Here is a 24,947-nt window from a genome sequence, read left to right as displayed (position 1 = left end):
TTATAGTACACAAGAAGGTGCATATATATCCCAACTTTATAAGTATGCCTAGGCGGCTTCAGGAGGGGCACCAGAGCACGTGCCCCCATGTCATTTGGGAGTTTTCTTTTTCCCCCCATTTTTATTTAAGCAATGGCTGCTGGCTGTCAGTCACCTTGTCAGCCCTCCCCAGGGTCAGAACTAGCTGTAGTGCAGCAGGTGCATTGCCCCAGGGACAGCCGCTATTGAGGGATCTGCAGCTAGTGGCTACATGATGAATCAAACAAACTCATTAGTATGCTGCCGCACCGCTGCTCCGTGGGCCGTAATGAACAGGATGTGGTCCTACCAGAGGAAGAGGTGGAGTAAGGGTAGGGAGGCCTCCCCTCATCTCTCCCTGATTCCTCCTCTCTGACTCTTGTGTGGCTGGGATTGGCTGGCTGCCGAGGGGAAGGTGGTGCTGCCCGGATGTCAGGATCTCAGCAGGGAGGATAGAAGGAGCTGTTGTGAGTGCAGTTCCTGTGCGCTTGGTCTTCTCCCAGATTGAGCTAACCAAGCCAGCCATGCTGTTCTACTGTGAGCCCATCCTCCAAACCCAACAGTTAGTAAACGTATGTCTCTGCCTGCAGCCACCTAACAGCTGTCATATACTGACTCCCGATTCACCCACTTCCTCTCACTGTCACCCCTGCCTCTCCCTGGTACCCACTACCTATATCTGCCTCTACTATCACCCACTGCCTCTCACTGTCACCTGCCTCTCTCCGTCTCCCAGTGTCTCTCCCTGTCACCCCTCTGATTCTCCCTGTCCTGTCACCCTCTCCGTCACTTACTGCTTCTCCCTATCACCTTCTTCCTGTCACCCACTGCCTTTCCATCTACCACTATCCTTATCCGTCACCCTTACCCTGGCGTAACACACTGCCTTCCTCTGTCACCCATTCTCAGGCATCACCCACTGTATCTCGCTGTCACCCTCTGCTTCTCCCTGTAACCCACTGCCTCTCCATCTCCCACTAACTCACCCTGTCACCCTCTGCCTCTCCCCTGCGTCACTATCTTCCTATCACCCTCTCTCTGCTGTCACCCTCTGCCTCTCCAAGGCATCACCCTCTCCCCATCATATGTATACAACATTCCCTATGCGGCCATGCCTCTTGTGATGCCACACCCTTGTTGTAATGCTACACCCTCTTTTCCAGGAGTGCATCCCCCACCCCTACTCCTGTTATGATGATGCCCACCCCCCCTTTCATTTTGTTCTGGATCCATCCCTGTATGTTCTTTTGCTGCAAACATCAAGGCCACAGCATATCGTTCGAGTTATACACAATGTGACATTTCTGAAAGTAACTGTACTGTATAAACTTTAATAACAAGCATATACAATTCCAATCCTTATATAAGAAGTAATAACAAGGATATAAGGTGCAATTCCGATGTACATCCATTTAATCAAATGTCTAATTTCTTGTACTACTGAAAATAGGGGCACTGTGGTGAAGGCTCGGGACAAGTTCCGTCACCCTGAATGCTTTGTGTGCGCAGACTGCAACTTGAATCTGAAACAGAAAGGTTACTTCTTTGTGGAGGGACAGCTGTATTGTGAAGCCCATGCGAGAGCACGCACGAGACCGCCAGAGGGATATGATGCTGTCACTGTCTATCCAAAGGCTTAAATGCAGGCAACATTAAACATAAGACTGAAAGATTTCATAAATGACAAAAGGGCTTTACATAGATACAATGGCTTTTAGGGAGCATAACATTGAAAGATTAATCAGCAATTTAAAAACTGAAATTAATTCACTGACACTTCCTAAAGCAATTAAGGTTTGAAAACGAATGGGATTTTTTAAAGCTTACAGTATATCAAATTATCTGGCAACATTCAGCAAGTGCTTTTATAAAACGTTTTTTTTTCCCCACAGATTAAAGCTTCAATTACTGTACATTTTTTATGGCACGTAAAACCACGGCACAATCACAACTAGAAAGATAATTTTGTGTAGTACACATGCAGAATGTGATTCTCACAATCCCAGCCTACTCTGAGAAGTTTTCGCTAAATAGGGGAATGTTAGTTACAAAAGAAAAATGAGACACTGAAGCTTAGTTATGAACACCAATGCGCAAATTGCTACCACCTAGATTTTTGTAAATGCAATTTATAATTACTCAGAGTAAAGGGGGATGTTTTTGTAAGTGCACAGTAACGCATAGCAACTAGTCATATTTCTAATATATAATTTTCTAATAATAATCTGTTTATCATCTTTGTCCATAAATGTCATTTAAAAAAACTATAATTTACATTATCTTCTACGTCATATGCCAACACTTCAGCATATATCTTGCATTTCAATTGGTTTATCAATGACAAAGTTGCTTGTAGAGCATACTGCCTTATAATGCACTGTATTTCTTCTCTGGTATTAGTTCCACAGTCCACTTGTATCCATTAACCAAACAGCTGGAAATATCTAAATGTTGACATATTTACTGCAATCTGCATTTTTCAGTTTAATAATAATTCTGCACAATGATAACAATAGCTGCATTTTAGCATGACTCATAGTACATGATACAGAGCCTTTAGACTACAGTCTACTCCATGCTTGAAAGTTTCTGCTGCTTTGTTAAGCTTTCAAACGTGAAGACTGATACATGACATGTAATTATAGTGTTATAGACTTTTTAGTTACACAGCAGGTAATATTGAATGTGTCTTATTTTGTTACATAATTAAAAATAAAATATTTAAATAAAGTATCGACTAAGTTGTATGTGTGTGCATGATCATTTGGTGCCTTGGAGAAAAGATAGAGAATACAGCAAGATCAGTAATTGTAAATATAAATGTCCATATATATCATATGTATGTGGCCCCATATTTAGAAGATGCTTTTAAGTTTAGAAAGGCATTATTAAGAATGTATGAAAGTTTTCTGGAGTCGTAATTTGGAGCACCATGACCAACATGTGCTAAGAACACTGTACTAATGGCTTAAAGGTGCATACACAAGGTGAGATTCGGGCTAACCCCGATTCTCACTATGCGACAGGGGCTAGGTCGGCATCGCAAGCACATAATGAGTGTGCTTGCGATACTGACTATGTGCGATTTTGGCTAAGAGTCAGTTTTGACTATCTTTTCTACGAGATAGTCAAAACTGACTTGCCTGCACAGTCTATCTAGGGTTGCGAAGCCGACTGCGCGGGACCGCGCACCTTGCGATCTGCACTAACTTTTCTTACGATTTTGACTATATCGTCAAAATCGTAAGAAAATATCTCAGTGTGTACACACCATGGGGGTCATTCCGAGTTGATCATTAGCTGCCGTTGTTCGCAGGCTAAAAATCGGCATTTCTGCGCATGCGTATGCACCGCAATGCGCACACGTGACGTACGGGTACAAAGGCCTTTGTGGTTTTGCACAGGTTCTAGCGACGTTTTCATTCGCACTGGCGGCCGCAAGAAGATTGACAAGAAAGGGGCGTTTCTGGGTGTCAACTGACCGTTTTCAGGGAGTGCTTAGAAAAACGCAGGCATGCCAGGGAAAACGCAGGCGTGGTGTGTGACGTCAAAAGCCAACCCTCCAACGTTAGAATCAACGCACACGAAGAGTAAGTTCAGGGCTGGTCTTGTTTTGCACAAAATGTTTTTGCAGGCGCTCTGCAGCACAGGCATTCGCACTTCTGCAAAGCTAAAATACACTCCCCAGTGGGCGGCGACAATGCGTTTGCATGGCTGCTAAAACTGCTAGCGAGCGATCAACTCGGAATGATCACCCATAACTCATGTTTGTACGTAAATGCAATTGAAATTGCGATTCTCTAGGTTATGGAATTACTGATGTTAGCAAGTGAAGCTGCCACCCAGGAATGAAAAGAGACACCCACCGGACTCATTGCAAACTCAATCGCAGCTGCGTACACATTAGCAGAATAAACACAATTATGGAGAACACTGAAGATAAGGGTTGGTCTATGACTACGCAGACTGGTCACAGCAGTGGCAACTCAGATGCCATGTATTTGCATGTACAATCATGCAGCCATCAGAAGACACACGCCCTAAAAATGGCCATAACATGCCTGCGTTTTCCAAACCACTCCCCTTTAACTCCCCGTTACCACCTTCTAATGGCCACTTCCTGTCGATCACTCTGTGACAAAGTTCTCAGTGCGAGCGGGAGCACCCTTGCGCCAGCATACTGCAATCGCAACAGATGCGCAGTCTACCGATAATCTCTGTTGTGTGATAATTGCCCATTGCGTACAGACGTTAATTATGCCCAATGTACATATTGCTGTCCTTTTCCACACTTTCTCTGGCATTCATCTTCTCAATAAACTGATTACTCAGATCAGTCACAGAGGGGCTGATGCAGAGTTTAATGCAAGCCCGAATGCAAGAACCTAGCGCGTTTTTGCACTGCGCATGCTCAATGCCAAATGCACACATCAATGGGCAATTCAGAGTCATACACAGCTCAGTCACATCACCACTTGTGGAGTTAGTACATGGCTTAAATGTAGCAAAGACGGGTTGAGTGCTTGTTAACAGAATTCTGCATAGCCAGCAATTCTGTTGACAAGTACTCAACCCGTCTTTGCTACATTTAAGCCATGTACTAACTCCACAAGTGGCTATGCAGAATTCTGTGTGCACGAGGATACGTCTGTTTTCAGATGGATCTCTTTGCACTGATAATGATGTAAAACCATTTTATCACTAGTTTACCACTATTCACCAACACAGAAAAAGACACAATGCACACTTCATTCAAACTTTCTGTATGAGTAAAATGATTTGATGTTCTGTGTTTTTTTCCCTGGACAGTAGATTTCCAGTGTCTGAGGTACTATTCTGAAAGCCCTGTCCTTAGATGAATTGTAAATTACAATTCAAAGCTACACAACCCCCCTATCCCCAATGCCACCACCACCAAGCCACGTGCTTATCACCCACTTTCTGACAGCATTAATGTACGAAGGTGGTTCAATAAGTAAGGTGGCAAGACCTCTCATGTGTTTAATGTAATGTTCTCTTCATTTTCATTTACCACCACAGCGGAGCAGGTAGACCAAACAACTGGTTCCTAACTTCCTATACCACTGAAGGGGTGGTATTCATGTGACAACCGGTCAGCTGACCGACAGTCACATGACCTCCTCCACGAGCCCGATGGCTCACTTTCCCGATGGTCGGCATGCCGACCAACAGGGACTATTTCCACTCGTGGGTGTCCACCCATAGAGTGGAAATAGAACCCGTGGCGACCGCAGGTCGCCACCAAGCCCGCAGCGTGGCGAGCGCAGCGAGCCCGCAAGGCGCTTGCTGCACTCGCCCCTCCCCGCCGGGATCCCGGAGTCGGTATGCTGCCGGGATCCCGGCGTCGGTAAGCTGACCGGCGGTCAGGAGACCGCCGGTCAGCCAAACTACACCCCACTGAAGCGTAGATGCAGGAAGCATGCGACAGAGGAGAAGATCAGCCCTGGTATATTCCAGGAATACAGGCTGGTATTAGATATCTGGCATAATGGGTGGCAACATGTTAGCAGTGTATAAAAATGACTAATAACTTTTGCAGTTTTATATAACATTTATAGAGAGTTAGATTTGGGTGGGTTATATTGTTTCTGTGCAGGGTAAATACTGGCTGCTTTATTTTTACACTGCAATTTAGATTTCAGTTTGAACACACGACACCCAAATCTAACTCTCTGCATGTTATATCTGCCCCCCCCCTGCAGTGCACATGGTTTTGCCCATTAGAGGAAGATTTTGCTTTTGCAATCAACCTTGAATTAGGCCCTATGTGCTTTTAATATACAGAACATTAAACTACAGTATCTGCCACACCTGCATTGTACATAGGGGGTCATTCTGAGTTGATCGCATGCTGCAACTGTTTGCACCCCGTGCGATCAGATAGTCGCCACCTACGGGAGGGGAGGGGGGAATTTTAGCTGTGCAAGTGTGCAGTTTCTGAGTAGATCGGAACTTACTCAGCCACTGCGATCACTTCAGCCTGTCAGGTCCCGGAATTGGCATCAGACACTCGCCCTGCAAACGCCTGGACACGCCTGCGTATTCCTCTCCTCTCCCAGAAAACGGTCACTTGCCACCCTGGAACGCCTTCCTGCTGTCAGTCACCTTGCGATCGCCACTGCGATCGAAAACTTTGTTAGAACATTTGCTGGCTGGCGTTCCCCGTCACCGGGCAGTGACGTGCCCGGACCCGATAGCACGCCAGCAAAAAACTACAGTGTGTAATCGGGTCGGAATGACCCCCATGGTTTTGCCCATTAGAGGAAGATTTTGCTTTTGCAATCAACCTTGAATTAGGCCTATAGTCCGCAGTCTTACATTCTATCCGTATTCAAATACTGAATAAAAAGTGAAGTAGTATCACCATACTATAAACATGTGTTATTCAAACTTTTTGTGGGTGTTTTTAAACATATTTAAACATATTTCCCCAAATACATATACAGCTATTTTTAGAGCACAAATAAGGCAAGCAAGTTGTTTTCTGAGTAAGCACTATACAGTATAATAATGTTAGTACCACTGTACGGATTCCAAATATCTGCATGAAATTAGGGCCTAATTCAGACCTGATCGCTCCTATGCGAATTTGCAGAGGTTTGTGTCAGATAGTCGCTGCCCAGACAGAGTGAATACCCACCCGTGCAAGTCTGCGTATGCCGTGCGAAAAGCTTTGCAGATGCCGGTCAGCTGCAAATCCGTTCGCAACTCACTCACCATCTAATGTTTTTTCCAGTCTGTGCATAGCCCATGACCTACTCTTACAGTGCGATAGAAACAGGCTGTTCGGGGACGGAGCTGACGTCACACACCCTCCCTGAAAACGCTTGGGAACGCCTGCGTTTTTACTGACACTCCCAGAAAATGTATAATTAAGTGACGTGTGGTGGGGTGAGGCAGCTGAGGCAGAGCCTTTCCTGTCATACTAACGTTTGTGCCAGAGTTTTGACTGTATAAAGTATATGAAAAATGCAAAGAATTTTTTTGAAATATAATTTTTGCATTATTCTAATCATTTTTATAGCCAAAACTCTGGAGTAAAATGTCTATGGCAGTTGAGGCAGTGCTTTCCTGCCTATCTTTTCCACACATCTCTGATCAATACTCACCAAATTTCCCCCTAAACGTCCGCTTCCTGTCAATCAAATTGCGTACGCCTAGCGATCAAAAAAGATGCAGGTTTTTTCGCACTTTGGCCTCATGCCTGCACACTACGATCCGTACTCATGTGCAGTCGATTGCTGTTGTGCGAATTCGCAAGGCGGATGATTATCAATCAGGTCTGATATACCCCCTTAGTCAACAGAACCCAATCTATACAGCTGTTGTGAAAAAACACAGGGGTATATTCATAAAGTAGTGAAAAGTGTGGAGAAATGAGCCAGTGGAGAAGTTGCCCATGGCAACCAATCAGCTGCCCTATATAATTTTATAGTATGCAAATTATAAATGTTACTTCAATGTTGATTGGTTGCCATTGGCAATTTCTCCACTGGCCCACTTCTCCACACTTTTCACTGCTTCATGAATAGACTCCTGAGTCAGGAAGTGATTTAACTCCATTTCCTCAAATCATTTTCTGTAACAAGTAATCGCTTGCCATACAATGCTGCCCTCTTGTGATCCATTCAGAAAAGGCACATATACTATATTGTCATTTATTTCTACAGTGCCACCATATTATGCAGCATTTAGCAGAGAATATTACATTATTCACATTGGTCTCTGCCTAGTTAAGGGTCCCATACACTAGAACGGTAATGCCCGATTTTATCCGATTTCGGGCATGTATCGGATGAAATCGGGCATTTTGGAGGTGTTTCCGATCCAATACGCGTTCCCGTGAGCATCAGATCCTCCAGATTGACCGCGCTGTACTAGCGATCATGCCCGACCCCGCAGGCATGGCTGGGATCGCACAAGATACATCGTAAGCAAAAGGACAGCATACAATGTATCGTAGGTGATCCTACCCCCCGGGAGGCTGCCGGGGTGATCACCTGCGACATGACAGTCGGACATGTCGCATAAATGTATGGGGCCCTTTACAGTATAAATTCCGGACACAAACACAGACACTAGGGGCCATTATTGACAGAAGCCAAATAACCTACAGTACCATGATGGTTTTAGACTGAACAAAGTGAATCACCAGGAGAAATCCTAGGCAAACTCCCTACATACTGGTAGGAATCGAGGTAGCAATACCTGTGGCACAAGTGGAACATTATCCTAATAGGGACATACTCTGGGTCCAGCATTCAGTCTCTTGTGTGGCCTATATGAAGTTATGCCTGCACATGCCACTGCTCTTCTTATTCCTGTATGCTCGCAGTAGGGCTGCATTACTGGAGGACAATCCCAGGACAGCAGGAGGGAGTAGAGTGTAGCAGATGTTGTTGGACTATTTTTTTCCAGTAAACCACAGTGTTTCCACTTACAGTTTTTCCCCATTTACAGGGTAATGTAACCTTGCTCAGGAGTTTCAGCTTACCAGGCACAGGTGGCATTATGCCTGTTGCCTTGCTGTTTACACTGAAGTCTTGACAAAGGTTCTAAGGAACTGAAACGTTGACGACCACATGGGTTTGGATTTGACACTACATTTTTAATAATTTGTTGAAGCCTGGTGGGTGCTCTTCATTACCTACAGTGAAACATGTCTATATACAGTATGTACAGTATGAACTAGTAGATATATCTGCAGATCAATTGATCTGCAGATATATCTATGGACGGATCGGGCAGTGTGTTGAGCATACACTCAGGGCCGGTTCTTGCCCTTGCGGCGCCCCGGGCAAAAGTTAGGGGCGTGGCTTAACATGGGGGCGTGGTCAGTCACGCCCCCCATTTGTAGCGCCGCTGAAAAAAAAAAAAGTATACTTACTGTACCCCGCTCCTGTTTCCAGACCCCGCAGACCGGCGCCGCTCTTCTCCTCGGATCTATGGGAGAGACGTCAGTCATGACGTCTCTCCCATAGCACAGCATAAGCGCTAGAGGTCAATTATGACCCCTAGCGTCTATGCCACAATGCTGTGCGGTGCGCGATGACGTCAACGCGCACCGCACACCAAAGGTCCTCTCCATGAAGGGAAACTAGACGCTTAGCGTCTGATTCCCTTCAGAGCGGGGGAGGACCAGCGCCACGAAGGGAAACCAGACGCATAGCGTCTGGTTCCCTTCTCACAGCAGGAGGGGGGGCACAGCGGGGGACACTGCTGGGGCGCACACTGACAGTGGAGGATCTTGCCATGGTGCGGCGCCCTCCGGATGGCGCCGGCGCCCTCCGGAAGGCGGCGCCCCGGGCAAAAGTCCTGCTTGCCCGTGGCAAGATCCGCCACTGCATACACTGCCCGATCCGTCAGGGACTGACGTCATGAACTGGGCGGGCCCAGTTCAGCTGTCAATCACCGCCGGCCGCCGCAGCATGTGTACGGGCGGTCGGCCGACTGCCGTACACACACAGCGAAGCGCCAATATATCGGTAGATATATTGGCCGTCGGCTGTGCTGCGGGGCCGACGCGATACGTCTGTGAACGACAGAGTTCACAGACGTATCGGCCGCACACACTGGCCGACGGACCCGCGATATATCGGCCGTTCAAGAGAACGGACGATATATTGGCCAGTGTGTACGGGCCTTTAGAGAGCACCCTAGCAGTCGACCTGAATCATTGGATGTGAATGCAGAACCTTTATACAGCCCAAACACATTTCGGGCTAACTTCGCTAAAGGTCGGTTTGATTTTTGGGCGATTTTCTGTTGATTTTGCAATTCCAAGATTTACTAAAGTCAAAAACAATCGACCAAAAAAACAGACTTTAGATCAAGTTACAACATCAGACTAACAATCAATACTTTTTCATAGACATCTATAGAAACCGGAATTTTCTGTTGGTTTCAAAATAGACAGGAAAAACAACCAACAAATAGACTGACAGGTGTGCTTGACTTCTAAACCAGCTTCTATTGGCCAAAACTTCATTATCTGTACATCTGATTTCCCAGCCAAGAGTCACATTAGCATGAACTAAGGATAACATTTTATAGTCTCGCAGACATGCCAAATGTTCTGGGAGCCAGACGTAAGGCTGAGACCACCTAGGAATATTCTGCATCTCTACATCAATATTCATAAAACCTATCCCATGAATGTGCAGGTTTGTGACGCAAAACGAAAAATTGTGAGTGTGCTAACTGGCTATCGTGGTTCTTGTCATGATGTGTACATACTCAGTATGTCATCTCTCTATGCTAAGTTTGAAGCGATGGCTAATGCCTAATGCCCGAGGGATGGCTGCTGATAAGTGAAGTATATTATGTTTTAAATACGAACATTTAAAAATTATATATGTTAACCAGTGGCGGAATTGACCTATGGGCTGTAGGACGTCAATACCCTAGTAAAATCCGCCACTTCAGAGAGCTCAGCTGAGCCAGTTGCAGTCTGTGACTGGCAGTGACTTCCTCCACAGGACAGGCAGTCCCATTGGGAGGTGTTTCCTCCCTCTGGGACTGCCAGACCAGGCTGTGATTAGCAGAGAGTGTGCTTCCAGTATGAAGCCACTCCCTGCCTGATCGTCAGCCCCAGCAGTCTTCTATGGGCTGCAGCTTATGCAGTCTATAGAACTGGGGTTTTGCGCATGCGCAGATCCACTGCGCAAGTGTCGGAACCCGGCTGTCTCCTCATCTCCTTCTCCTCTCCGGGCATGGGTATCGGCAACCCGCTACCCAAAACAGGTAAAAGCCGCCGTTTATGTTAACTGTATGTGTTTTATGTCTATTCAGGGGATTCAGGCTATAGCTGTTGCTCCTGAAACTCCCTCTGAGGTGCTAATTGTCTGTTTGGGGCATTTTTCTAAAGCTCTGTGATATAAAAATAACATGTGGTAGGTTTTGGCCAATAGGAAAGCAGTGTCTGATTTCAGGTCGGTTTTATTTGAAAACCAACGAACTTTAGAACTGCAAAATCGACCAACATCGACGCGATTTTCACATGACACTTTAAATCAACGGACAGTTAATGAGTGATTTAGACTCACAAACATAGCATCAATGTTGATTAATTTTAAATTGATCTCAAATCGACCGTTAGTAAATTTAGCCCCTTGTTTCCCTTAAATTGCAATTCTTAAGGAATTTGAAAAAATCTCTACATTTTCTGCTTTTTTTACTTAATAAGTCAGTTGGTGTATACCTGACAAAGGGATGCACCCATCTATCTTGTGCAATAAACATTCCACGGAAATGAGCTGGCAATGAGATCACCTTCAGATGAATCCTCATACATCATTGCTGCAGTCGCTCCAAACAGCCCCTCTCTGCTCTTGTGAGACTCTACTAGCATTGGGCATTTTTTTGCCAAAATTGCACCTGAGTCTTAACCCAATGCAGCTAGGGCGCACAAGGAGACTGTGCTGATTAATTATACATGTGACACTTGTATACCTGTGTGCAACGGAGTCTCTGAATCTGTATATGAAGTGCTACAATGTAGCAGCCGCAGCTTTTTTCCAATACAAGTACCATTGTGTTTCGTATACAAACTCTGTCACACACAATATCCAAGTGTCACATATCAAATTAATCAGTAGTCTCCTAGTGCGTCCTAGTCACATCACGTTGTGACTAAGACGCATCTTCAGCAAAACAAGACACCCAATGCAGCAGAGTTGCCCGGGACATGGTGGTACACTTGCACCAGGTATCTCACGCCACGTATTGAGGCTACATATATGAGGACACATCTGTATATCCAGCTCCTCCCAAAAATATTCTGAATCTCTAAGTTTTTAGTATCACCAAGGCTTAATGCTATTATAAAAGAGCATGTGAGAAGCAGCCATCATCATCTGAGCATGTGAGAAGCAGCCTTCATCATCTGAGCATGTGAGAAGCAGCCATCATCATCTGAGCATGTGAGAAGCAGCCTTCATCATCTGAGCATGTGAGAAGCAGCCATCATCATCTGAGCATGTGAGAAGCAGCCTTCATCATCTGAGCATGTGAGAAGCAGCCTTCGTCATCTGAGCATGTGAGAAGCAGCCATCATCATCTGAGCATGTGAGAAGCAGCCTTCATCATCTGAGCATGTGAGAAGCAGCCTTCATCATCTGAGCATCTGAGAAGCAGCCATCATAATCTGAGCATATGAGAAGCAGCCTTCATCATCTGAGCATGAGAAGCAGCCTTCATCATCTGAGCATGTGAGAAGCAGCCATCATCATCTGATCATGTGAGAAGCAGCCTTAATCATCTGAGCATGTGAGAAGCAGCCTTCATCATCTGAGCATGTGAGAAGCAGCCTTCATCATCTGAGCATGTGAGAAGCAGCCTTCATCATCTGAGCAGCAGCCATCATCATCTGAGCATGTGAGAAGCAGCCTTCATCATCTGAGCATGTGAGAAGCATCCTTCATCATCTGAGCATGTGAGAAGCAGCCTTCATCATCTGAGCATGTGAGAAGCAGCCTTCATCATCTGAGCATGTGAGAAGCAGCCTTTCAAATTTTTTTACTCCCATCTAAGCTGCACAGCTTAGGGTATGGGTCGTTGGGTCGACACAACTTAGGTCGACAGTCATTAGGTCGACCACTATTGGTCGACATGAATTAGGTCAGCAGGAACACTAGGTCGATGTGGTCATTAGGTTGACAGGTCAAAAGGTCGACACATTAGGTTTTTTTGGTGTAGTTTTCTTCGTAAAGTGACGGGGAACCCCAAATAGTGCACCGTGTCCCCTCACATGGCTCACTTTGCTTGCCATGCTTCGGGCAAGGTGCGCTCGGCATAGGTTACTATTCCCAATCGTAGTCCACGTGGATCGTAAAGTATGAAAAAGTAGAAAAAATTAAGATTTTTTTTAAAAAAACTCATGTTGACCTTTTGACCTGTCGACCTAGTACATGTCGACCTAATGACCATATCGACCTAGTGACCCTGTCGCCCTAATGCATGTCGACCAATAGTGGTCGACCTAATGACCGTCGACCTAAGTTGTGTCGACCTAATGACCATATCCCAGTTTGTCAGAGACAATGTCTGCAACATTATTTGGATTGGCAATGCTTCTGAATAAGAAAAATAAAAGTACAACAATGTAACATCCCTGATATTACATTATACCAGAGATGGGCAACTACTGATCTAAGTTAGCCATCTTACCTTAAAAGGTGCCACACAGTATCCTTAATTTCAAAAAATTTTGATAACCTACTGGTAAATCCTTTTCTCCTAGTCCGTAGAGGATGCTGGGGACGACATCAAGACCATGAGGGTATAGACGGGATCCGCAGGAGACATGGGCACTCTAAAGACTTTTCATTGGGTGTGAACTGGCTCCTCCCTCTATGCCCCTCCTCCAGACCTCAGTTGTAGGAACTGTGCCAAGGGAGACTGACATTTCGAGGAAAGGAAGTACTTAACTAGTGGTGAGATATCTACCAACTCACACCCTCAACCATGCCGCACACATGGCATTCAACATAATACACGCCAACAGGCATGAACAAATTGCAGCAACATGCTGAAACCAAGATAACACAACTTGTGTAACTCTAATAGCTGCTTATTAACACAAATTGCGCCTAAATTTATGTGCCCCCCCCTCTGTTTTTTACCCTTGTTGTACTGGATACTGCAGGGGAGAGCCTGGGGAGCGTCCTTCCAGCGGAGCTGTGAAGAGAAAATGGCGCTGGCTGTGCTGAGGAAGATAACCCCGCCCCCTCAGCGGCGGGCTTCTCCCGCTTTTTATAATGTTAATGGCGGGGGTTTTTGCACATATACAGTGTTATACACTGTATTATGTGCTATTTGTGCCAAAAAGGTAAACTAATTGCTGCCCAGGGCGCCCCCCCCCCCCCCCCCCCAGCGCCCTGCACCCAACAGTGACCGGAGTGTGTGGTGTGCTATGGGAGCAATGGCGCACAGCTGCAGTGCTGTGTGCTACCTTAATGAAGACAGGAGTCTTCAGCCGCCGTTTTTCATCTTTATCTTCCGTCTTCTGGCTCTGCAAGGGGGACGGCGGCGCGGAACGGACGATCGAGGTCGGGCCCTGTGTTCGATCCCTCTGGAGCTAATGGTGTCCAGTAGCCTTAGAAGCACAAGCTAGCTGCAAGCAGGTAGGTTTGCTTCTCTCCCCTCAGTCCCTCGTAGCAGTGAGTCTGTTGCCAGCAGATCTCACTGAAAATAAAAAACCTAACAAATACTTTCTTTTCTAGTGAGCTCAGGAGAGCCCACTAGGTGCATCCAGCTCTGGCCGGGCACAGATTCTAACTGAGGTCTGGAGGAGGGGCATAGAGGGAGTGCACACCAGATATAGTACCTAATCTTTCTTTTAAGAGTGCCCAGTCTCCTGCGGAGCCCGTCTATTCCCCATGGTCCTTACGGAGTACCCAGCATCCACTAGGACGTCAGAGAAAATAAGAATTTACTTACCGATAATTCTATTTCTCGGAGTCCGTAGTGGATGCTGGGGTTCCTGAAAGGACCATGGGGAATAGCGGCTCCGCAGGAGACAGGGCACAAAAAGTAAAGCTTTAGGATCAGGTGGTGTGCACTGGCTCCTCCCCCTATGACCCTCCTCCAAGCCTCAGTTAGATACTGTGCCCGGACGAGCGTACACAATAAGGAAGGATTTATGAATCCCGGGTAAGACTCATACCAGCCACACCAATCACACTGTACAACCTGTGATCTGAACCCAGTTAACAGTATGATAACAGCGGAGCCTCTGAAAAGATGGCTCACAACAATAATAACCCGATTTTTGTAACTATGTACAAGTAATGCAGATAATCCGCACTTGGGATGGGCGCCCAGCATCCACTACGGACTCCGAGAAATAGAATTATCGGTAAGTAAATTCTTATTTTCTCTATCGTCCTAGTGGATGCTGGGGTTCCTGAAAGGACCATGGGGATTATACCAAAGCTCCCAAACGGGCGGGAGAGTGCGGATGACTCTGCAGCACCGAATGAGAGAACTCCAGGTCCTCCTTAGCCAGGGTATCAAATTTGTAGGATTTTACAAACGTGTTTGCCCCTGACTAAATAGCCGCTCGGCAAAGTTGTAAAGCCGAGACCCCTCGGGCAGCCGCCCAAGATGAGCCCACCTTCCTTGTGGAATGGGCATTTACATATTTTGGCTGTGGCAGGCCTGCCACAGAATGTGCAAGCTGAATTGTATTACACATCCAACTAGCAAAAGTCTGCTTAAAAGCAAGAGCACCCAGTTTGTTGGGTGCATACAGGATAACAGCAAGTCAGTTTTCCTGACTCCAGCCGTCCTGGAACCTATATTTTCAGGGCCCTGACCACATCTAGCAACTTGGAGTCCTCCAAGTCCCTAGTAGGCGCAAGACACCACAATAAGCTGGTTCAGGTGAAACACTGACACCACCTTAGGGAGAGAACTGGGGAAGAGTCCGCAGCTCTGCCCTGTCCGAATGGACAAACAGATATGGGCTTTTTTGAGAAAAAAACCACCAATTTGACACTCGCCTGGTCCAGGCCAGGTCCAAGAGCATGTTCACTTTTCATGTGAGATGCTTCAAATCCACAGATTTGACTGGTTTTAAACCAATGTGTTTTGAGGAATCCCAGAACTACGTTGAGATCCCACAGTGCCACTGGAGGCACAAAAGGGGGTTGTATATGCAATACTCCCTTGACAAACTTCTGGACTTCAGGAACTGAAGCCAATTCTTTCTGGAAGAAAAATCGACAGGGCCGAAATTTGAACCTTAATGGACCCCAATTTGAGGCCCATAGACACTCCTGTTTGCAAGAAATGCAGGAATCGACCGAGTTGAAATTTCTTCGTGGGGCCTTCCTGGCCTCACACCACGCAACATATTTTCGCCACATGTGGTGATAATGTTGTGCGGTCACCTCCTTTCTGGCTTTGACCAGGGTAGGAATGACCTCTTCCTGAATGCCTTTTCCCTTAGGATCCGGCGTTCCACCGCCATGCCGTCAAACGCAGCTGCGGTAAGTCTTGGAACAGACATGGTACTTGCTGAAACAAGTCCCTTCTTAGCGGCAGAGGCCATAAGTCCTCTGTGAGCATCTCTTGAAGTTCCGGGTACCAAGTCCTTCTTGGCCAATCCGGAGCCATGAGTATAGTTCTTACTCCTCTACGTCTTATAATTCTCAGTACCTTAGGTATGAAAAGCAGAGGATGGAACACATACACCGACTGGTACACCCACGGTGTTACCAGAACGTCCACAGCTATTGCCTGAGGGTCTCTTAACCTGGCGCAATACCTGTCCCGTTTTTTGTTCAGACGGGACGCCATCATGTCCACCTTTGGTAATTCCCAACGGTTTACAATTATGTAGAAAACTTCCCCATGAAGTTCCCACTCTGCCGGGTGGAGGTCGTGCCTACTGAGGAAGTCTGCTTCCCAGTTTCCATTCCCGGAATGAAACACTGCTGACAGTGCTATCACATGATTTTCCGCCCAGCGAAAAGTCCTTGCAGTTTTTGCCACTGCCCTCCTGCTTCTTGTGCCGCCCTGTCTATTTACGTGGGCGACTGCCGTGATGTTTTATCCCACTGGATCAATACCGGCTGACCTTGAAGCAGAGGTCTTGCTAAGCTTAGAGCATTATAAATTTACCCTTAGCTATATTTATGTGGAGAAAAATCTCCAGACTTGATCACACTCCCTGGAAATTTTTTTCTTGTGTGACTGCTCCCCAGCCTCTCGGGCTGGCCTCCGTGGTCACCAACATCCAAAACTGAATGCCGAATCTGCGGCCCTCTAGAAGATGAGCACTCTGTAACCACCACAGGAGAGACACCCTTGTCCTTGGATATAGGGTTATCCGCTGATGCATCTGAAGATGCGATCCGGACCATTTGTCCAGCAGATCCCACTGAAAAGTTCTTGCATGAAATCTGCCGACTGGAATTGCTTCGAAGGAAGTCACCATTTTTTTACCATGGCCCTTGTGCAATGATGCACTGATTTTAGGAGGTTCCTGACTAGCTCGGATAACTCCCTGGCTTTCTCTTCCGGGAGAAACACCTTTTTCTGGACTGTGTCCAGAATCATCCCTAAGCACAGGAGACTTGTTGTCGGGATCAGCTGCGATTTTGGAATCTTTAGAATCCACCCCTGCTGTTGTAACAGTATCCGAGATAGTGCTACTCCGACCTCCAACTGTTCCCTGGACTTTGCCCTTATCAGGAGATCGTCCAAGTAAGGGATAATTAAGACGCCTTTTCTTCGAAGAAGAACCATCATTTCGGCCATTACCTTGGTAAAGACCCGGGGTGCCGTAGACAATCCAAACGGCAGCGTCTGAAACTGATAGTGACAGTTCTGTACCACGAACCTGAGGTACCCTTAGTGATAAGGGCAAATTTGGGACATGGAGGTAAGCATCCCTGATGTCTCGGGACACCAGATAGTCCCCTTCTTCCCGGTTCGTTATCACTGCTCTGAGTGACTCCATCTTGATTTGAACCTTTGTAAGTGTTCAAATTTTTTTAGATTTAGAATAGGTCTCACCTAGCCTTCTGGCTTCAGTACCACAATATAGTGTGGAATAATACCCCTTTTCTTGTTGTAGGAGGGGTAATTTAATTATCACCTGCTGGGAATACAGCTCGTGAATTTTTTCCCATACTGCCTCCTTGTCGGAGGGAGACCTTGGTAAAGCAGCCTTCAGGAGCCTGCGCAGGGGAAACGTCTCGACATTCCAAACTGTACCCCTGGGATACTACTTGTAGGATCCAGGGGTCCTGTACGGTCTCAGCGTCATGCTGAGAGCTTGTCAGAAGCGGTGGAACGCTTCTGTTCCTGGGAATGGGCTGCCTGCTGCAGTCTTCTTCCCTTTCCTCTATCCCTGGGCAGATATGACTCTTATAGGGACGAAAGGACTGAAGCTGAAAAGACGGTGTCTTTTTCTGCAGAGATGTGACTTAGGGTAAAAACGGTGGATTTTCCAGCAGTTGCCGTGGCCACCAGGTCCGATGGACCGACCCCAAATAACTCCTCTTCCTTTATACGGCAATACACCTTTGTGCCGTTTGGAATCTGCATCACCTGACCACTGTCGTGTCCATAAACATCTTCTGGCAGATATGGACATCGCACTTACTCTTGATGCCAGAGTGCAAATATCCCTCTGTGCATCTCGCATATATAGAAATACATCCTTTAAATGCTCTATAGTCAATAAAATACTGTCCCTGTCAAGGGTATCAATATTTTTAGTCAGGGAATCCGACCAAGCCACCCCAGCTCTGCACATCCAGGCTGAGGCGATCGCTGGTCGCAGTATAACACCAGTATGTGTGTATATACTTTTTATGATATTTTTCCAGCCTCCTGTCAGCTGGCTCCTTGAGGACGGCCCTATCTATAGACGGTACCGCCACTTGTTCTGATAAGCGTGTGAGCGCCTTATCCACCCTAAGGGGTGTTTCCCAACTCGCCCTAACTTCTGGCGGGAAAGGGTATACCGCCCATATTTTCTATCGGGGGGAACCCACGCATCATCACACACTTCATTTAATTTATCTGATTCAGGAAAAACTACGGTAGTTTTTTCACATCCCACATAATACCCTCTTTTGTGGTACTTGTAGTATCAGAAATATGTAACACCTCCTTCATTGCCCTTAACGTGTGGCCCTAATAAGGAATACGTTTGTTTATTCACCGTCGACACTGGATTCAGTGTCCCTGTCTGTGTCTGTGTCGACCGACTAAAGTAAACGGGCGTTTTAAAACCCCTGACGGTGTTTTTGAGACGTCTGGACCGGTACTAATTGTTTGTCGGCCGTCTCATGTCGTCAACCGACCTTGGCGCGTGTTGACATTATCACGTAATTCCCTAAATAAGCCATCCATTCCGGTGTCGACTCCCTAGAGAGTGACATCACCATTACAGGCAATTGCTCCGCCTCCTCACCAACATCGTCCTCATACATGTCGACACACACGTACCGACACACAGCACACACACAGGGAATGCTCTGATAGAGGACAGGACCCACTAGCCCTTTGGAGAGACAGAGGGAGAGTTTGCCAGCACACACCAAAAACGCTATAATTATATAGGGACAACCTTATATAAGTGTTTTCCCTTATAGCATCTTTTTTATATATTTCTAACGCCAAATTAGTGCCCCCCCTCTCTGTTTTAACCCTGTTTCTGTAGTGCAGTGCAGGGGAGAGCCTGGGAGCCTTCCCTCCAGCCTTTCTGTGAGGGAAAATGGCGCTGTGTGCTGAGGAGATAGGCCCCGCCCCTTTTTCGGCGGCCTCGTCTCCCGCTCTTAACGGATTCTGGCAGGGGTTAAATATCTCCATATAGCCCCCGGAGGCTATATGTGAGGTATTTTTAGCCAAAAAAGGTTTTCATTTGCCTCCCAGGGCGCCCCCCTCCCAGCGCCCTGCACCCTCAGTGACTGCCGTGTGAAGTGTGCTGAGAGGAAAATGGCGCACAGCTGCAGTGCTGTGCGCTACCTTAAGAAGACTGAGGAGTCTTCATGCCGCCGATTCTGGACCTCTTCTCGTTTCAGCATCTGCAAGGGGGCCGGCGGCGAGGCTCCGGTGACCATCCAGGCTGTACCTGTGATCGTCCCTCTGGAGCTAATGTCCAGTAGCCAAGAAGCCAATCCATCCTGCACGCAGGTGAGTTCACTTCTTCTCCCCTAAGTCCCTCGTTGCAGTGATCCTGTTGCCAGCAGGACTCACTGTAAAATAAAAAAACCTAAGCTAAACTTTTCTAAGCAGCTCTTTAGGAGAGCCACCTAGATTGCACCCTTCTCGGCCGGGCACAAAAATCTAACTGAGGCTTGGAGGAGGGTCATAGGGGGAGGAGCCAGTGCACACCACCTGATCCTAAAGCTTTACTTTTTGTGCCCTGTCTCCTGCGGAGCCGCTATTCCCCATGGTCCTTTCAGGAACCCCAGCATCCACTAGGACGATAGAGAAATATACACTATCAAATGCACCACAATCGCTTTGTGCCCCCCCTTAATAGCACCCTGTACTTGTCAGAAGTGGAGGAGAGGACCAGCGTGTTCTCTGCAGCCTGAGGAGAGAAAATGGCGCCGAGTAGTGTGATGGCTGCCTGAGGAAGAAGCTCCGCCCCCACAATGGCGCATCCTTACACTCGGTATATTACATATTATTTATACTGGCGGGGGTAGGGCTGTGCCAGCGGCATCTTATGCACCCTTTTAGCCAGTTTGAGGTATTTTTCTTGCTGCTCAGGGCGCCCCCCCGCGTCCTGGACCCTGCAGTGTCTGTGTGTGTGTGGGCAGCAATGGCGCGCTGCGCTCCCGCCAGCCGCGCCGCACCTCAGCCGTCACTTACTTGATTGAAGATCATTCTTCTCATACTCACCTGTCTTCTGACTTCTGGCTCTGGGGTGGGGTGATGGCGTGCTGTGATAGTGAGCATCTAGGCACGGCTAGCGTTCAGTACCCTTCAGGAGCTAATGGTGTCCTGTCAGCCAGAAGCAGAGCAATGAAACTCTTTAGGAAGTTGGTTCTGCTTCTGCCCCCTCAGTCCCTCGAAGCAAGGAGTCTAATGCCAGCAGATCTCCCTGAAAATAAAAAAACCTAATATAAGTCTTTTCAGAGAAACTCAGTAGAGCTCCTCAGAGTGCATCCAGTCGACCTGGGCACATTTCTAAAACTGAGGTCTGGAGGAGGGGCATAGAGGGAGGAGCCAGTTCACACCCAATGAAAAGTCTTTAGAGTGCCCATGTCTCCTGCGGATCCCGTCTATACCCCCATGATCTTGATGTCGTCCCCAGCATCCCCTAGGACGTATGAGAAATTAAGATATAGCTTCAAAACAACTGTGGCATGTCTGCATTGCTCATCCAAAAAGGCACCTGCCTACTCCAGAACAGCCCCATATAACGCACACTTACCACAGAGTGCCGCAAATACCCTCAAACACTTAAAAGCCCTCAGCTCCGACAAGTTCTACAACATTCCCCCACACGCCTCCTCAGAGCTCCCCACATATTGCACCTACAACTCCAATATGCCCCAAACACTTCCCACATGCCCCCTAGATCTCCCTTACATATCACAACTGCTACTCCAAACTTCCCAAATGCCCTCGGACCTCCCAACACAAGTATAAATGTAATTCTACAAATTTGTCCTCACTAAGGGGGTCATTCTGACCTCATCGCTCGCTGCAGTTTATCGCAACACAGCGATCAGGTTAGAACTGCACATGCGCCGTCGCTGCAGTGCGCCGGCGCATGGCTGACAGCCGACGGCTGTCGTTGCTTAGCGATCGCCTCTGCCTGATTGACTGGCAGAGGCGGGCGCTGGGCAGGAGGGGGCGGCACAGCTGCGTTTTGCTGCTGTTTTGCGGGGGACGGGCCGAAGCAGCCGGGTGACGTCACATGGAGCCGCTGCAAGCCAGGCAGCGAGGAGTAGCTCCCGGCCAGCGCGCAAAAGCTGCGCTGGTCGGAGCTACTCCTGAAGTACAAAAGCATTGCCGCTGTGCGATGCTTTTGTACTTCAGCGACGGGACAGGGACTGACATGCGGGGCGGGATAGCCCTGTGCTGGGCGTCCCCCCACATCAGTGTGGATGATCGTAGCTGTGCTAAATTTATCACAGCTACGATCAACTCGGAATGACCCCCCTATATACCCTGACTTTTAAGAAGGCATGCCTGTCTACCTCTTCACAAGGGTAGATCTAAAGTTATGAACATTTCAGATATAACCTAAGTGCATTGCTCTGAAGACTGATCTTTTCTATGACCTCTGGAGCTGTCCTAAGATACAGAAAATGGAGGTGTATGAAAAAGGTACTACAACCACTCAGATTCTGTAAAGTTCCAGGTAAAATTAAATTATGAAAGTTAACCTTGGAATGGCTCCTGGTTGTGGGGCTTATTTAAAGCTTTTTTTCCATAAACTTATATAGAAACTGAAGTTTCTGCATAATTTTATGATTTGTGGCCATTTACTAATAGCATAATATAGGAGATTTCACAAATCTCTTGCAGAATGCTAAAGGGTGTGGATCGTTGGGTCGACAGAAACTAGGTCAACAGTCATTAGGTCGACCACTATTGGTCGACCGTGACTAGGTCGACACCTGAAATAGGTCGACGTGGAAAAGGTTGTATGCAAAAAGGTCGACATGAGGTTTGTTTTTAAAAAATGGTGTAGTTTTCTTCGTACAATGACCGGGAAGCCCAAGTAGTGCACCATGTCCCCTCGCATGGCTAGCGACCGGGCAACGTTACTATTCCCAGTCGTAGTCCGCCTCGATTGTAAAGTATGAAAAACTTCTAAAAATTAAATATTTTTTTTAAAAACTCGTGTCGACTTTTTCATGTGTCGACATTTGCCATGTTGACCTAGTGACCATGTCAACCAAAAGACAATGTCGGCCAATAGTGGTCAACCTAATGAGTGTCGACTTAAGTGATGTCAACCTAAAAATCGGATACCAATGGTAATTAGGGCATACTTGCCTACCTGACCCTCTCCATGAGGGAGAAAGTGCTCTGTTCCTGGACTTTCCTGATAATGTATGATTGCCATCACCTGTGGTGAGCTAGTTAATTGATACTACACTACAGGTGATGGCAATCATACATTACCAGGAAAGTCCAGGAACAGAGCATTTTCTCCCTCATGGAGAGGGTCAGGTAGGCAAGTATGAATTAGGGTGATTCTCCAGAAAGTGAACATAAAGTCCTGTGCATCACACACATTTCAATTTTTACCCTTTTAAACTTGTCTTTTAAGAAATTGGTCTGTTAAGAATTTGTCCCGATGCATAACCTAGTCCTGAGGCTGCTCCTCCATCCCCCTGCCTCATGCCTTGAACATCACTGCTTTGCTTGCATACTTCCATCAGGCTACCTCCCGCTTGCTTGCACCTCATGTCATCTGTCTGTCGCCCCTTCCCACTAGATTGTTAGCTCTTCAGAGCAGAGCCCTCTTTCCTCTTGTTATCTAAGCCCTCTTCACGACACAGTTCACTCGCAGCTCTCCCCTACTCAGCGACCATCTATACCGCTTTTTTTCTTGCTGGTAAAGGCTGATCTCCATCTATGGCCACCAGCCCCTAGTAGTACGATGATCACTCCCTCACTACTTACATCTTAGCTGTATTATGTCTTGAGAATGTGTGGTGCTCCTTGTTACCTGTACTTTATTTTTGTTATTTATTTACTGTAATGCTAAGTTTGTCTCCTTGTACTGTCCTTTGTGCGGTGCTGCAAAACACTTGTGGAGCCTTATAAATAAAATTGAATAATAATAATAACAACAGAATTTTAATACCTACCGGTAAATCCTTTTCTCCTAGTCCGTAGAGGATGCTGGGGTCCACTTCAGTACCATGGGGTATAAACGGTTCCGCAGGAGCCATGGGCACTAAAAGACTTTTTCAGAGTGTGAACTGGCTCCACCCTCTATGCCCCTCCTCCAGACCTCAGTATAGGAACTGTGCCCAGGGAGACGGACATTTCGAGAAAAGGATTTACTTTTAAGTTAATGGTGAGATTCATACCAGCTCACACTTCAACCATGCTGCACATATGGCATTCAACAAAACACATGCCAAAGGGCAAGAACATTGCAGCAACCGTGCTGAAACATTATTAACAAATTAACAACTGCATGTAAAGTACGCACTGGGCTGGGTGCCCAGCATCCTCTACGGACTAGGAGAAAAGGATTTACCGGTAGGTATTAAAATACTGTTTTCTCATACGTCCTAGAGGATGCTGGGGTCCACTTCAGTACCATGGGGTTACACCAAAGCTCCAGTACGGGCGGAAGAGTGCGAATGACCCTGCAGCACCGATTGACCAAACTTTAGGTCCTCGTCGGCCAAGGTGTCAAACTTGTAAAACTTAGCAAACGTGTTTGGCCCTGACCAAGTAGCTGCTCGGCAAAGCTGCAATGCCGAGACTCCCCCGGGCAGCCGCCAAAGATGAGCCCACCTTCCTAGTAGAATGGGCAGTCACCGAATTCAGTATCAGCAATCCTGCCGTAGAATGAGCGTGCTGAATCGTACCTCTGATCCAGCGCGCAATAGTCTGCTTAGAAGCAGGACACCCAATCTTGTTGGGAGCATACAGGACAAACAGAGCCCCTGTTTTACGTATCCGAGCTGTTCTTGCGATATAGATCCTCAAAGCCCTGACCACCCACATCAAAAGACTTTGAAGCAGCGAAGGTGTCAGTAGCCACTAGCACCACAATAGGCTGGTTTATATGGAAAGAAGAAACCACCTTTGGAAGAAATTGCTGACGAGTTCTTAACTCAGCCCTATCTTCATGGAAAACCAAGTAAGGGCTCTTGTGAGACAAGGCAACTAACTCAGACACCCTTCTTGCAGATGCCAAGGCCAACAGCATGACCACTTTCCAAGTGAGAAACTTCAACTCTATCTCCTGCAGAGGTTCAAACCAATCTGATTGAAGGAACTGCAACACCACGTTAAGATCCCATGGTGCCACAGGAGGCACAAATGGAGGTTGGATGTGCAGAAACCCTTTCACGAATGTCTGAACTTCTGAAAGGGAGGCCAATTGTTTCTAAAAGAAAACGGACAAGGTCGAAATCTGGACCTTGATTGAACCCAATCGTAGGCCCGCATCCACACCCGCCTGGAGAAAATGGAGAAAACATCCTAACTGAAACTCTTCCGTTGGAGTCTTCTTGGTTTCACACCAAGACACATATTTTCTCCTAATGTTTAGACGTTACTCCTTTCCTGGCCTGAATAAGAGTGGGAATGACTTCTTTGGGAATACCCTTTCGGGCTAGGATCCGGCACTCAACAGCCATGCCGTCAAACGTAACCGCGGTAAGTCTTGATACACGCACGGCCCCTGCTGCAGCAGGTCCTCGCGAAGAGGAAGAGGCCGAGGATCTTCTTTG

At 47.0% G+C, this 24,947-nt stretch overlaps 1 protein-coding gene and 1 long non-coding RNA gene across 3 annotated transcripts in view; one reads left to right on the top strand and one right to left on the bottom strand.

The window, feature by feature from the left end:
* PDLIM3 (PDZ and LIM domain 3) overlaps nt 1–2,748 on the top strand; it is a 170,260-nt gene extending 167,512 nt beyond the window's left edge. For both annotated transcript variants that reach the window (XM_063920766.1, XM_063920765.1), the window contains one exon: nt 1,469–2,748. In XM_063920766.1, coding sequence (XP_063776836.1) covers nt 1,469–1,658 — 190 coding nt within the window. In that variant the 3' untranslated portion in view covers nt 1,659–2,748. The remainder of the gene's footprint in view (nt 1–1,468) is intronic.
* LOC134923608 (uncharacterized) overlaps nt 1–24,947 on the bottom strand; it is a 211,205-nt gene that overhangs the window by 169,839 nt on the left and 16,419 nt on the right. The gene's annotated exons all lie outside the window — the stretch shown is intronic.

The sequence above is a fragment of the Pseudophryne corroboree genome, chromosome 1 (genome assembly GCF_028390025.1).
Source record: "Pseudophryne corroboree isolate aPseCor3 chromosome 1, aPseCor3.hap2, whole genome shotgun sequence".
Taxonomy (NCBI): domain Eukaryota; kingdom Metazoa; phylum Chordata; class Amphibia; order Anura; family Myobatrachidae; genus Pseudophryne; species Pseudophryne corroboree.
This window is presented reverse-complemented; position numbering and strand designations above follow the sequence as displayed.